The 16,192-nt window shown below is 37.1% G+C and overlaps 1 protein-coding gene across 1 annotated transcript in view; it reads right to left on the minus strand.

Annotated features, from left to right (window-relative positions):
- Window positions 1-16,192, minus strand: part of LOC129776918 (arrestin domain-containing protein 3-like) — a 54,907-nt gene that overhangs the window by 28,507 nt on the left and 10,208 nt on the right. Inside the window, exons 2-4 of the mRNA XM_055782860.1 lie at window positions 5,575-5,860; window positions 1,787-1,857; window positions 742-933 (exon numbers count right to left, since the gene is read on the minus strand). Coding sequence (XP_055638835.1) covers window positions 742-933; window positions 1,787-1,857; window positions 5,575-5,686 — 375 coding nt within the window. The 5' untranslated portion in view covers window positions 5,687-5,860. The remainder of the gene's footprint in view (window positions 1-741; window positions 934-1,786; window positions 1,858-5,574; window positions 5,861-16,192) is intronic.

Consider the following 16,192-nt stretch of genomic DNA (forward strand, 5'->3'; position numbering starts at 1 on the left):
CTTGTACCGAAACGTTGAAAATGTTGCAGAATACATTTGGTGACTCAATTAATTCGAAAACACGGGTGTATGAATGGTATAAGGCATCCAAAGATGGCCGAGAAGAGATGAACGATTTGCCACGTCGAGGACGACCTCTTCAACTGATGAAAACATCGACGAACTAAAAGCGATGGTGCTCGGAAATATTCATTTAAGTTTTAGAGAGCTAGTCCGTGTATTAAATATAGCTCACGAGACCGTTCGTTATGTTTTGGGCAAGAGAGAAGTCGCAGCACGACTAGTGCCAAAAGAATTCAAATTACTTCAAAAATGTCATCGCAATCAAGTGACTGAAGACATGCTTGAACGATCAAATTCTGTTCATCCAACGCATAATTACTGAATTTTTCCGGTTTCCGAAACTCAAATTACCGCTTCATGGGATCCATTTTGATAACATTGAAGACATAGAAAAGAATTTGTTGCATGAACTGAAGGCAATTCCCCAATAAAAATATAAAAAAAGTTTCGTTCGAAAAAGTGTATTATTTCAGAAGGAGCCTAATTTGAAGGCGATAATATAAAATTACAGAATGTATATTGAACTATGTTTTCCAAGAATAAAAATACGTTGTACACAACCGTGAGCTCTACATTATAGTTAAATATTCCCCTCCATGCCATTACCATCAATTCTAACAAAATTTCACGATGGCACTAGTTCTCAGGCCACACGGTCACTCAAGCAGGTAGCCTCACCTTAACGAAATAGCGAATGTAGCAGACGCGTGACTCGAAACTACAGGGCAGATTGGTCTCCGGTATGTTAAATCGGAATGAGAACTGATGCTGACCACGGATTAGCACGGGGGTGCTGACGTCCATTCCCTCGCTGGTGCGTTCGCCCCATATCACGGCCCGTTCCTCGATATACAACTGGTCGTCCTTCACCTAGTTTGGACAAAGAGATGAAACAAAAAAAACAAAAAGATGTGGGAGAATATAAAAACTTTATGAGAGGAAAAGTTCCTTCATGTTGAACAGCAGCTATTGCATGTGTACGAGGCGGACATATGGGGTGTGCATGCATAGGGGTGGTCTTGAGTGTCGTTATGCAGATGGTGCTCCCTAGGATGGTTTCCAAAATCACTGACAGGGATAATGACCAGCGGGATTAAAAGAATGAGCTTTCGGGCGCGCGAAACAGTTGCTCTGTTTGCACTGATGTCAGAGAAGTGTCTGCTTAAATTTGAACGGAATTAGTCGATGGAGGATTAGCTAGCTGGCGGCACAAATAAACTTCCTTCCAAATCGCATAATCATTTCGCCGAAAAGTTATCGAGGGTGAGTTTGACGAAGGATCATACGCAAAAGCAGAGAGATTCTCCGAGAAACGGGAGCAAAAGTTTCGGGTACTCGGCGGATTTTCGTCAGTCATTGCGATGTATCAAAATTTTTAAAATAAATAACAGATATTGATTTGTCAATGCTAAATAGACACATTTTTCATGTTGCCATTATTTTCATGTTGAATGTTTTTCAGTGTTACCCTAAATCTACAATGCCTTCAAAAGGCAGAGTATTATTTTTTATTGACGTTCATTGTGCTCATGATATGATTAATGGTTCTAGCAAGAGGATTTGTGGCGATGTGAATATTTATTTTTTATTCAAATACGCGGCCTGTCGTGTCGCTCTGTAACCGATGAAGCTTTCGCCACAGTCAATGAGCTGCCAACATTGACGTTAACATGTGGGCCTTTCTGTTCCCTGTCTTTCTTGTACCACCATAATATATAATTACCGTTCGCTTATCTCCGGACACGAACACTTTCCACTCGACGTGGGCTTTTCCTCGCAGGAGCAGGCGGATGGCTGGAAAAGAAAGTTTCGGTGCACAGTTAGAGTGAAACTTTGTTGCATTAAAGGGCGATATATGTGGTGTGCAAGGATATGGATAAATTTTCATCGATATTGCTTAATATTTTTACGTCGTTGTTGATGTGAGTGATTGCTTATTTTTCATCGTCTATTATTTGATAAAATCGTCGTTTCACACGCACATAGCTAGGAACGTTAAGCTTAAGACGAAATTCCTGCCAACTTGACTTGGCACAATGGTCCAGGAAGTATATTTAGAGCTCGACAGTTTTTCTCTAGACAAAAACTGTCTTCGATAAAGTTGTTACATATGACTAAGCGCTCATTTTGATGTTGTCAAAAATAGGGTTACCAAAATTGTCGATGAAATAAAAAATCTAACTTTCTTATCTTTACAGATAGAGATAAATATGGTTCGAGAATGTTTTAGCCCCAGTTATTTTTGGCAAATTTGTAGAACAAAGTTTTTTTCTATCTCTTGAAATAACCGTTATAGCGCTTTTTTCTAAGTTACGTTAGGGTCACCATGAAAATAACGGTTTTTTGCTCTCATTTTTATATTTCAAATTTTAAATGCAAACTGTCTTCAGAACACTTTTAGAGCTTACTAAGACAGTGAAGAGAGCGTATTTTTTGAAAAAAAAAATCAATAACTTTGAGTACAATTGTTCACAAGTTTCGCATCGCAAAATATTTGTATTAGTAAACTCTAAAAGTATTCTGAAGACTGTTTGCATTTAAAATTTGAAACATAAAATTTAGAGCAAAAAAGCGGTTTTTTATGATGATGTTAACGCAATATAGAAAAAATCGCTATATCGGTTATTTAAAGAGATTGAAAAAAAATTTGTTCTTGAAAGTTTTCTTAAATAACTGGGGCTATAACATTGTCGAATTATGTTTACCTCTATCTATAAAGATAAGAAAGTTCGATTTTTTATTTCAGCGTAAATTTTGGTCACTCTATTTTTGACAACATCAAAATAAGCGCTTTATCATATGTAACAACTTTGTCGAAGACAGTTTTTGTCTAGAGAATAACTGTCGAGCTCTAAATGCAAATTTCCACTTAAATGCACCTGCTGGATCATTGTGCATTGGCAGTAGCATCTGTGAAGACATTGGTCATTTAAGCAACTTTGCATACTTGAAATTTTCAAAACAGAATTTTTACAAAAATTTATTACTAAAAACTATAATACCTACAAAATTCAGGCCAATGGATGAAATGTAGGAAATTATTTGAGTTTTTTATAAAAAAATATCAAAAAAATTAAAATAAAAAACAATACACAGCGAAAAAAAAATCCAAATTGAAATTAATTTTTCTCAAAAACGTATGTTTTAAAAATTCTCAAAAAATATATATATATTAATAGCCCTCACAATTTTCAACAACGAGTCCTAATTTTATGTATTCGACATAGTGTATTCGAAAAATTATTAGATCTTATTAAAATAAGAATTTTTGTCGAAGACGTCAACTTTCTATCTTTTATAATTTCTGGAATATATGGCATTTTTTAATAGAAACTTTTGAAAAAATCATGTTTTACTCGTAACATTTTTCTCTGAAGTGAAATGGGAAAATTCGTAAAATTTAATTCGAATGTGTTCTACAATTACATCCATTCTATGTTTGCGCTAATGAAATTAATCTTTGTTCGAAAGTTGAAATGGATTTTAATATGATAAAACGCACCCCTATATTCTTCTATCTACATATATAAATAAAATGGATCGCCGAATGTGTTGATAAGAGCAAAACTCGAGGAATTGTCAGATTTAGGACTGTCTTCATTCTATCATACTTTCTGTATCAAATATTTATTCCATGTAACGGAGAAACATGTTAATTGGAAATGTCTGAAAAATCTTGAACGAGAAATGTGTTTGAAAATAATCTGATATTATAATGACGAATTTTGGTAGAAGTACCAGGAAATTTATAGTAAAAGGAAATTGTAAAGGATCAATCAGAAGATCAATCAATGAACAGTTCTGCGATTGGACGCTTAGTAAGAAAATGAGAATGTGATAGCAAAAAATAAATGTTGGGCGGGACGAAGTTTGCCGGGTCAGCTAGTGTCATATAAAATATTAATTAAATAATGAAATGTAGGAAATTGTTTAAATCACATTTAGTTTTTTTAAATAACACTTATTTTTTTAAATTTGATATTAGTTGTTCTCAAAGAACATATTTTTTTTTTAATTCTTAAAAAAATATACGAGTAGCCTTTACAATTTCCAATAAGTCACTCATACATTGGAAGAAGTGCGCTGCTACTGGGAAAGAGTTATCCTAAAAACAAGCTTTTCATGACATATTCTGCGAAATTATTTCTATTTAGAAACACATCAAGAACATGTCAAACGTGAGAATTTAAACATAAAAATGTTACGAGTAAAACATTACTCTTTTCAGGAGTCTCCATGCAAAAATGCCATATATTCCAGAAACTAAAATGATAAAAAGTCGACGTCTTCCACAAAAAAAATTCAATTAGATCAAAAACTTTATCGAATACACCATATTGCTATCTTGACTTTAAAAGAAATTATGATTAATTGCAAATTGCAAATTTGTTTAAGGGGGTACTCTAGTAAAGATACACGAATTTCGGAAGTTCCGTAATAATATTTTTACAAAGAATATTTTTACCATCCATTACATCATTATTTGTTAATCTGTCTTTTAACAACAAAACAAAAATTAAAACGAGAAAAAATATTCATAACTAGAATGGTTAAGAGCTGATGAAGTGAGAGGGTTCAAAAAAAAGTGCCATGGCGTACACGATTCCAGCCCTTTTGGTTATCTGAAACAAAAATCGAACAGGTTCTGAATCAGTAAAGATACCGCTATCGCATGAACCTCGGACAAGTCAGAAACATCTTTTTTGACAAAATGGCGGCCGTTTGAAAAACAAAATGCGGTTTAAAATGTTTTTTCTTACGTTTCCCGATTTTTTAAAAACAGTAAAATTTTAAAAAATATCATTTTTTAAAGGTTCATGCGATAGAGAAATACCTGTAGATTGTATACATTTTAATTCGACATGAATATCGTGTGTATGTAAACTAGATTCGAGAAAAACGCATTTGAGGTTCGTTTTTATTCCCGTACTAGGATACTGCATCACTTAAATGGTTCTAACTCGGTAAATAATGGGATTTTCGATAAGTCCTTTATATGGTGTATTCTTGAATGATTTTTTTTTAATTTCTAGAATAGAATACTGCCTTGAATAATTCTTGTCTTTATATTCACAATGTTTCACTGCTAATTGTGTTGGTTCGATGGTTAGATTCGTCTTAAGAAAAATAATTGAAACTAAATACGATAGCACAAGTTTTCGGAATCGAGTAGGTGGTATACGTTCCAAGAAATGATAACACGGTTGACTTTGAACTAGAGATGGGCGAATGCTCACGCCTCTATTGCAAAATAAAGCTGGCGCCGTTTTGCGAATTTTTGCGAAAATTTCACTTCAAAGCTGCGAAGCTAAGGTGCATTATTCATTACGAAAAATATGAAAATACACTTGTTTTGATGAAAATTGAAATTTTCGTTGTCCATTTCCCCGACTGACGAAATGTTTCCACTAAATCTGCGTTCGCGTTTTGCAATTGTCTATTCGTTGAGTGGGAGAAGGCACAGATAAAAACCTATGGACCACACTGAAGTTCGGAAAAAGAAATACTTACATTTCAGCTTGAAGTTCTCGGTCGTGTGCATTATTACCTTTCCTGAGAGCACTTCTCCGGCGTAGTAATACTCCTTGTCAAGTCGAATATCCAGTTCTTTTATGTAATCCATTTCGAGGGCTGTTGCTCAAGTGGACTTTCACAGTGCTGGTTATGATGACGCTGTGCTTCTTCGGAATTCTAAGAGGTTTGGGCTTTAAAATTTTCGCCCACCGCTGGGGAAGTTCCAGCCGTTCAGATAACGATCTACTCTCTATTGCACGTCAACGAGCTTCTCGAGCGCTCTCTGGAACAAGAAGATTGATTACCGATTATTCGTTATTGTCATATTCTACTAGACACATTTGATATAGGGTTCACATTTGTTATTTTCAATAAATCGTAGTGAGCTTGACCAATATAGAGTAGGTCATATCCGGTGGTGCAATGATTGAATGTGATATTTGTTCTTCCGATATTGCGATCGCCTCTTGAATTCCTAATAACTTTTCGCATGAGAGCAATATCAAGAGATTAATTATAGCATGGAATGAGTTGACTGATTAATGTCATCCCGCTCAACTATCAATGTTTTCATCATGGATGCGCTGTTAATCAAAATAGGACATATTCGTATTGTTAGCTGATATCTACGATAGAACCATTGGATAATCCGCTCAATACTATGAATATTTGATGAGATATCATTAATGTTAAATTTATGTATCCTTTGACGTGAACAGATTATCGCCAGAATAGTTAACCTTGGCATCTCATGAAATGCTGACGGTTGAATAAATGTAGCTGAATCATGAAGCTTTTGTTCCGAGCCACATCTGGCAGCCGATCGGCTCATTGCTTCAGCTTCAATTATCCCACACACTCTCTCCACGCGATGGACACAAACGATGCTTTGCACTTACCATCGGAGAGCATGATGCACTACAGCTGAACTATTGAAAGCTACCCGGCACAATATGCTTATATCTAGATGGCAACGATTCTGTGTTGGCCCAAAAGAGTTCCTCTCAACCACATCACCCCTTCCCAACAGATTTATTTAAACAAACTTTAGCCAAAACGCCATTAAAGGACTAAATGGATGGATTATCAGCATAAGAGAGATGGGGGTGTCAGCTGTCGGATACAATGAGCGTCCTTATTTATTACGGAAGCAATTGAACTTTGCTGTGACGTGGTTGGTGTTTTTGACCGATGAGCAGGGGTTATTTGATTTTTGGTTTTCGGAATTTATTCATGGTTGTATAGGAGACGTAAGCGACAAGATGGACAAAATCGTCTAATCATCTAACGGACGTAGTTCCATATAGCTTTCATTCATCGTTCGAAAATCAACATTTATCAGTATTATGTGCTACAAGCTAAACCTACATTTAAAGCGCATTCTTTGTAGAGTCCAAACATGCCTTTCATGATAGTGTCTCGTTATTTAGTGTTTCCTGATAGATGAATATAAGAAACTATTGAAACGCTACTCATATCTTTCTATATGAAAGAGGGATTTTCTCACGTACGAGTAAAATATCATCCCAAGAGAACGGCTGATCAGATCTGTGTCGTTTATATATCGTTTTTTATTCACCCAAATTAGAACAATAGAATACTTTGCAAAATATTTGAGATGATTATAAAAATTCGAAAAAAATGACTATGCATATTTTTATATATAAAACAGGGCTTTTTGAAATAAAAAGGGAAAATTCGAAAATAAAAGATACGCTTATGTATGTTTCGTAGTGAAAATCATCATTTAGATCATTTTTATAGATCAGAACGAAATCGAATTTTTGCATGAATGCATAAAACGTCTGGTGTCATCTCGAAAAAAAATTTCGGTCGAAAATTAGGAAAATTAGACCTTTTAGGGCTTAGCCTGAATGGCAATGTAAGTATGGACAAAATAATCATCGAATTCAAAGAACCGACCATGTACATGATAACACCAGATCTCTAAGTTTTATGTAATGTGAAGACGTTTCATGTAAATGGCATCAAAATATATTTTTCAAAAATCCCGATTTCATGCGCTCCCTCCTTGGGAGATTTTCGAGGATCAAGCTTGCACTGACACGCAGAAGCAAAGCAGAGGAAAAATATTTGCAATTTATGATCCGCCTTTGTATCGAGCGAGAGTATAAAATAGATCGTTCGCGAACTCGCTCCAGTCGGCGAGTAATCAATCATTGAATAAATCAATACGTAAAAATTTACACTTAATCTCTCTGACCATTGATTGTGCATTGATGTTCAGCTCTACTTTTGATTTGACCGAATTGTGTTTGACTTATCCTTGATGGTAGAAATACAGTATAGACCCGGAAGAAAATTCGGTAGCCATCATGTATTTCACTACTATTACTTTGCTCATGGAGTAGATGATCCGATAAGCCTTCTCTTATACCGATATGACTCTCTTGTTCTACCGGCACGACTAAACGGCATTACTCACTCATCGTTACGTCAAGCAGTGTTCCCAACTATATCGTATAACAACTGTTGTTCAAGTTCTTTCGTTTCCAGTGCGTATCATTTTTCGAATTTGTAAATAACGTTTCTATCTTTGATTCGAAAATATAATCTTTTGTGCTCACAAAGATGCACTCGCGGGATGTTTTGTTGCTTTATTTTCATTTGAAGAAAAGAACAACCGAAAGCCTTCATATGCCCTGTGATACCCATAAGGTCCGTTCTCGATAAATTTCAATCTGTGAATACTAGTTTCAGGGGGTTTTATATCATCAGACACGACACGAAGCGAAAGCATCTTTTGAACTACTGAACCGATTCAGATAATCGACATATCAAATTGAATCCAATTAGTTACTTTTTCAATAAAAATATTACACTTGAAAAAAAAAGGATTTTGTTTTCATAATTATTTATTGTATTGGTTTTCGCTGTACTAGAGAGCGTTATATTTTTCATAGTCAACCGATGGCCCAAAAATATTGTTATGCCCTTTCTTCCAAGAACAACTTTTTCAAAAATACGTAACTTTTGAGCTAATGGACCGATTTTCGTAAAAATTGGATTCCACTCGCATAGATCTAGTCTTGTTGCATAGGAATATTGAACAAAGACTAAAAACAACTTAATTTTGAAAAATCACAACTTAAAAACGAAAAAACAATACTTCTGATTTTTAGATATGTTATGGAAAAGAATCTCAATTTTCAAGAAAAAAAAATATGTGCAAAAGTGTTTCTTTCAAAAGAGTTATTTTTGGAAAAAAGGGAAAATTTTGAACTTTAACTTTGAAAAATCATAACTTAAAAACGAAAAAAACCACATCTCTGATTTGTAGAAAAACCTTAGCTTTCAAGCGCCCTCTTCTTCAATGCCATGAAAACAACAAAAAACAAATACATTGAAAAAAAAACATTGATTACGAAAACAACATCCAAATTTTTTTGCAAGTGTAGTATTTTTCCAAAAAATAATACTAATTTGATAGGTTGATTATCTGAATCGGTTCAGTAGTTCAAAAGTTAAGAATTTTCCAAAGAAGTAGTTTTGGAAAAAAGGGAAAAAATGAAATGGAAATAGGCACCCTATAGAAAAAATAAAAAATACGAGTCTGATATTTTGCGATAAAGAACAGATCTACCATTTTCACGAAAATCTGAACTTCCTTTGGACGGTTCAGGAGTAGGGATTTCGATACAAGCGACATGAAGAATTAGACCGTGCATAGTTGTTTGACTGTTTTCGCCATGGCTGCTGTAAATCAACTGATGAAACCGTAATTTTTTTTCTGTACACAACAGGTTTGTTACGATTGGAGATGCATAGGTAGATTCACCACCAAATGGCAGAGTATTCTGATGAAAAATTGCAAAAAGGGTTGTCTAGAAGTTTGAAAAAAATATTTTTTTTTCTTCATCTTTCTGAAGTTTAGACATTCAAGATCATCCCCTAGAAGGGACTTTTCAAAATTCCTATTATTTACCGAGTTATAGCCATGCCAATTTAGTGATGCGGTATCTAATCTAGTACTAATCTAGTATTTTTTTTTTCAAACTGGCATACACGATATATCAAGATCTGCTGAACCGATGCATTCCAAGTTTGATGCGAATAAATCTTCGTACCTATTTCTATCGTATGAATCAATAAAAACTACTATTTTTAATTTCTCTATTATAAAAAAAATGTCATAAAAAATGTGCAAAAAAGCAAAGTTTTGCAAAAAATTTTGACTTGTCCTAGGTTTGCTCGATAGCGGCATCTTTACTGATATAGAACTTGTACGATTTTTTGTTCAGGATCACCTGGAGGGCTGGAATCGTGTATGTCATGGCACAATTTTTTTTAACCCGCTTACTTCAGCAGCTTGTAGCTATTCTAATTTTCAATATTTTTCCGTTTTGCTCTTGTTGTATTGTTATAAAACAAAAAAAAAAACTTTTTTTAAATAATGGATAGTAAAAATATTTTTTGTTTTATTTGTTCCGAGCTCGAAAAAACGTCCGAAATTCGCGCCTCTACACTGGAATACCCACCTAAAATCAGTTCATTTCCTTAATGTATACGTTACTCAATGAGTTTCAAAGTTGTCTGCGAATAGTTGCATTAGAGATAATAGTAACTCGCGGTTCTTCGTAGTATAGATCGGACAATTTTTCCAAATCCCTTTATTGGTGAACAAAGAATCTGTAGTACACGGTAATTACCAACATAGAGTGTGGCCAATTTTGAAGATTGGCGTCATTGGGGCTATTGCTACCATCAGGGTCCGAAATCTTCGAAGATGAAAAATAAATCTGACTCTCCTCTCAGTCGCTTCGCTTCGATTAGCACTTCTTCGGCATTCGCCGTCTACATGATTTGACTTGACTAGAAAACGAATTGACGAGCGTTGAGAGCGAGGATGACTGATGAACTATTCTAGTCAATGATTATTCTAATTGACACGATTATTTCCCGTGACACGAATCTCTTTACCCGCGTACACAATCTTATTGTAACGTCCATATAAAGTGAAACGAAAGCTTGATTTCTTTTCAAAAAAGTAGTTACAACCTTTAATGGACGGTTTACTGTAGTACATGTCAAACCATGTTAAACTCACACATCGAAACATGCCTACGGATACATGAAAGAGAACAACGAATTCATTTTGAGGGGAGTTACTTCAAAATGCATTGAAGTCCATTAGACGGGGTAGAATGAAATGAGATAGTCGAGTCGTAGGGGAGATAGCGACTAAACGCCCTACTGGCTATTGAGTCATGTTGACGGAGAAACTGCGTGAAGAAGCCAAAAGTCATTTCCAATTGAATACGAAGGGGAATTCCTTCATAGTCCGCTGATTATCCTGGCTACCACAGTATATTCTATCCGTTTCGACTTCTTCAGATGTAACAATATTTTTAAGTACTTCCGTAGCTTCGACGGAAAACTGGGTGAAAGGGTGGATTGAGTCGTTTGTAGGTATCTGATGAAGGGAACGAAAACTCTGTAAATGGGTTTGCGGCGTCAGTATCGGTTACCATGTAAATCGAGAATTAAAGGGTGTACCGTTTGAAATTCGCACATACTCAAATTGTACTAACTTTTGATCTGTTAACTGAAATTTTCCGTAGACATACTTTAATGTGTATTGTTTACACTTTGGTAGTTGATTTCATCAGGTGCGCAAAAGTTTTCAAAATGCCGACGAAAGAACAGTGCTTGCGCGAAAAAGTTTTGTACAAGTACTTCGAGAATAAGGATCTGTCGCATCATGCCATCAGAAAAAAAGTTGGGAATCGCGAATTCAGCATCTGGTAGTAATCATAAAACGATTCGAAGAACATCTGACTGTTGATCGAAGTTTAATTACGTACGTCTAAGGTTCAGAAGTCCCCAAACCGTGACGAGAAACAGAATACGGTCGCAAAAAGCCGTTCCAAGAAGTTGTTCGACCAGAAGCTAACGAAACCATCCTGCTGCGTAATGGATGACGAGACATATGTGAAGGCGTACTTCAACCAGATTCCAGAAAACCTGCATGTCAAAGATAAGTTGGATGTTCAAGAGAATCTCTGGACACAGACGATGTCGAAGTTCGTTAAAAAATTCTCAATGTTGCAAGCGATTTGTATTTTCGGAAAGCGGAGTACACCTTTCGTTACCGCAAGCACCATGAACGGACAGATGCATCTGTAATAGTATCTCCAAAAGCGACTTCTCCCTTGCTTGAAGGCTCACGACGGTCCGACGTTCTTCTGACCGGATTTGGCATCATGCCACTACACGAAGGCCGTGCTAGAGCGTTATAAGGTGAATGATGTCGATTTCGTGCCGAAAGATCTGAAACGCCCCCCCCCCAAACACTCCGAAACTGCGCCTAATAGAAAAATACTTGCCCATTATGAAGGAACATCTTCATAAGTCGCGTAGAACCTTATGGCTGGGGTTAAGATCTAGATTCACGCATGCGGATATAAAGGCGAAAAACATTAAATGAATGATGTCGAATGATGGCGTCCGATGGTAGAATGTGGCCAAGCATCACCATCGCTCACTTTATATAGCCATATAGTTAACGTTGTAGCGACCGCCTATATTTATTCATAATCTCTTTTTCGTCCCCCATCTTCACCTTGTCCATACGTTTCGCCCGTACCGTATTGTTGAGGATATTTCCTATCAATGTGTGTATTTGGAACCAAAATCCATTCATTAATTGGGAAGGTATTAGCGTTCAAAAACTGAACACTTTTTCACACTGAAATATTGAAATGGAAATTTCATCATGGATATTTTGTTAATTGGCCCGAAAAAGTGATCTGTGCAAAATTTCAGCTCAATCGGACATGATTTAGAGGTGCCTCAAAGCACTCAAAGTTTTAATTTTTTGGCCACTCATTCCCAAAAAGTAGATTCTCGGCCAAACATTTTTTCCCCCTACTATATATATTGAAGTAAAAATAAAACAAAATCAACTATTCAGCTCTTTCAATCAATAAGTAGTAACTTGTGTGTTAGGTGGACTCGGAAAAAGAACATAACGCTGCAAATATCAACAACCAACAAAAACAAAAATAAACACCATCTCCTTTCTCTCACGCTAAACGTCACGAGCAGTGTTGCCACACGTACAGAGAAATTACTCCGTGAGTAAATAACGGTTTCAGAAAACGACCTTTGCAGGATCGGTGGACAAAAATTTGATGTCTAGATAGAATTAACACACGCATTTTCGGCGCTTTGATGCCTTGTTTGTATCGTTATCACTACGCCTCACTTCTCGGCCTTTATTCTGAATATAATCAGAACGAAAATAAAATTCGAAATCGGCTCAGCAACAATACAACGAACACTATTTTGAGACCAATTTTGAGATTTGATTAAACAAGCTGTATAAGCTTTGTATAAGCATCATCAAACAGCATCAGCATCATCAAACAGCATCAGCATCATCAAACACTCGAATGACTTGCAAATGTAAATGTAGTAAATAATTGTTTTTTTTCATTCTAATAAAATATATTTTTTCTACAACGAATATTTTTGATGGTACAGATTTTTTGAAGAAAAAGCAAGGATGAGAAAGATTTTGAACACTGGTCACGAGTTCAATTCTCACTCCCGACATTCTACCAAAATGGAAGGTAAAAGTGACGAACCAGTCAAAAGTGTTGAAAGTCACTATAATACAGAAATAAAAAAAATCATCTACTTTTCCATACCTGCTTACCTACTTTTGTAGATCATATATTACGAAAGGATTTTTTAAAGCATCGAGTTTGGAGTGTTCAACCTATTTTCTCACTATTTCATGATAACATTCGCTAAAGCCTGGTAGCGGGCGGTATGGAAAGTGGTTATCATCATCGGGAGGACACAGGACGAATACATTAACAACAAAGGACGTGCCTGCTGGCCGTTTAACAGACCATTCTGAAGATTATCGAAGGGACAGAGCAAACTATGGAATGTTTCGTTTACACAACGGCTCACATGCAACTATGCGGATTAAAAACTGATGGAATTGAGGCCTTTGAAGCGTAAAGTGAAACTATAGAATTAATGACTGAAGCTATTTTAGAGGATATTTTGTAGACTTGTTTGTTCGTGCAGAAGCTTGCTACAGGTTTTTTTTAAATGAGTGGAAGTTTGTTAGTAAAAGCAAACCGCTATCAAGGGATGATTGCACAAAGACAACACGTGGAAAGAGGTGCACCAAATAAGTGAAAAATAATTCCAAAATAAATAAAAATATTTATTTTGAAATGTGCTCAACTTTGTGCTAACTCAACAGGAAGATTTTGTGGACTTTATTTCTTTATCTGTGTGCTGATTGCAAAAAATGGTAATTGTATTCTCAAACACGGAAATGTGCGAAAATGTTCGAACGAAACAAATTGTTTAACTTTTGTTTGTCAAATTGTAAACTCATCATTATAATATCAGATTATTTTCGGACACAGACCCCTCTCTCTTCTCCCCTTTAGAGAGGGGGGAGGATTGTCTATTGACCATAGAAACGTTTCGTGCCCCCTAAAATCTTCACATGCCAAATTTGGCATTTGCTTGAATAGTTTTCGAGTTATGCTGAAATTTGTTTTTCATTTGTATGACAGTCCACCCTTAGAGAGGGAGGAGAAGTATCTAACCACCATAGAATAATTTATTGCACCCTGAAACCTCCACATGCCAAATTTGGTTTCGTTTGCTTGATTAATTCTCGAGTAATGCAGAAATTTGTGTTTCATTTGTATGGCAGCCCACCTTTAGAGAGAGGGGTGGAGTGTCTAACCACCGTGAAAACATTTATTGCGCCCTAAAACCTCCATATACCTAATTTGGTTTCGTTTGCTTCATTAATTAATGCAGAAATTTGGGTTTCATTTGTATGGCAGCCCCCCCTTAGAGAGGGGGGAGGGGTCTCAAACTATCACGAAAACCTTTCCCGGCCCCAAAACCCCCTACATACCAATTTTCATGTCGATCGGTTCAGTAGTGTCCGAGTGCATAAGAATCAGACAGACAGGCAGACAGAAATCCATTTTTATATATTAGGCTGTCAAAAAAGTCCTGCGATATTTTTTTTTGAATTTTCATTTGTTCATAAAATTAGTTACAATCATCTGTTTTAAGTCAAATATGCGCCGTTTTGTTCGATGACTTGTTCCCAACGAGATGCCAACTTCATAATACCCCTGTTATAGAAGCTCGCTTCCTTATTGGCAAAAAACTCGGATAGCCAATTTTCACAGGCCTCTTTTGTGGCTAACTTCTGACTACCTAGCTCGTTCGCCATGGACAAAAACAGGTGGTAGTCACTTGGTGCAAGGTCCGGACTATACGGCGGAGGCAAAAGAACCTCCCATCCGAGCTCCCGGAGCTTCCTGATGGAAGACAATGCGGCCTCTGTTTATCAAAGATGGCCTCTTCTTCATGAGTGCTACCTTCAAGCGGTCCAGTTATTGGCAGTACAGGTCCGAATTGAGCGTTTGGCCATAGGGAAGCAGCTCATAATAGATTATTCCTTGACAATCCCACCAAACACACAGCAGAAGCTTCCTGGCCGTTAATGAGGGCTTGGCCACCGTCTGAGCCGCTTCAGCGGGCTTCGACCACGACCGTTTGCGCTTCACGTTGTCGTAAGTGACCCACTTTTCATCGCCAGTCACCATCCGCTTCAGAAACGGGTCGATTTTGTTGCGATTCAGCAGCGATTCACATGCGTCGATACGGTCAAAGATGTTTTTTTGCGTCAACGTGTGTGGCAACGTTTGTGGCACCCAGCTTCTTTGTGAATCCAAGCTTCTTCAAATGGTTAATAACGGTTTGATGACTTATCCCCAGCTCTTGGCCGATGATACGGCTGCTACTATGCCGGTCTTTCTCGGCTAATTCACCGATTTTGTCGCAATTTTCGACGACAGGCCTTCCGGAGCGTGGCGCATCTACGACGACCTCTACACCAGAACGAAAACGTTGAAACCATCGTTGTGCGGTGGAAATGGAAACTGTATCGGGTCCATAAACTGCATATATTATATTAGGCTGTCAAGAAAGTCCTGCGGTATTTCCGCGAGGTGTCGTTGTAAGCGCGTAGTTCTAGTTGTATTCAGTTCGCTGAATTACCCGAGAAAGACCGGCATAGTAGCAGCCGTAGCATCGGCCAAGAGCTGGGGATAAGTCATCAAACCGTTATTAACCATTTGAAGAAGCTTGGATTCACAAAGAAGCTCGATGTATGGGTGCCACACACGTTGATGCAAAAAAACATCTTTGACCGTATCGACGCATGTGAATCGCTGCTGAATCGCAACAAAATCGACCGTTTCTGAAGCGGATGGTGACTGGCGATGAAAAGTGGGTCACTTACGACAACGTGAAGCGCAAACGGTCGTGGTCGAAGCCCGCTGAAGCGGCTCAGACGGTGGCCAAGCCCTCATTAACGGCCAGGAAGGTTCTGCTGTTTGTTTGGTGGGATTGTCAAGGAATAATCTATTATGAGCTGCTTCCCTATGGCCAAACGCTCAATTCGGACCTGTACTGCCAACAACTGGACCGCTTGAAGGTAGCACTCATGAAGAAGAGGCCATCTTTGATAAACAGAGGCCGCATTGTCTTCCATCAGGACAACGCCAGGCCACACACTTCTTTGGTGACGCGCCAG

The sequence above is a fragment of the Toxorhynchites rutilus genome, chromosome 3 (genome assembly GCF_029784135.1).
Source record: "Toxorhynchites rutilus septentrionalis strain SRP chromosome 3, ASM2978413v1, whole genome shotgun sequence".
Taxonomy (NCBI): Eukaryota; Metazoa; Arthropoda; class Insecta; order Diptera; family Culicidae; genus Toxorhynchites; species Toxorhynchites rutilus.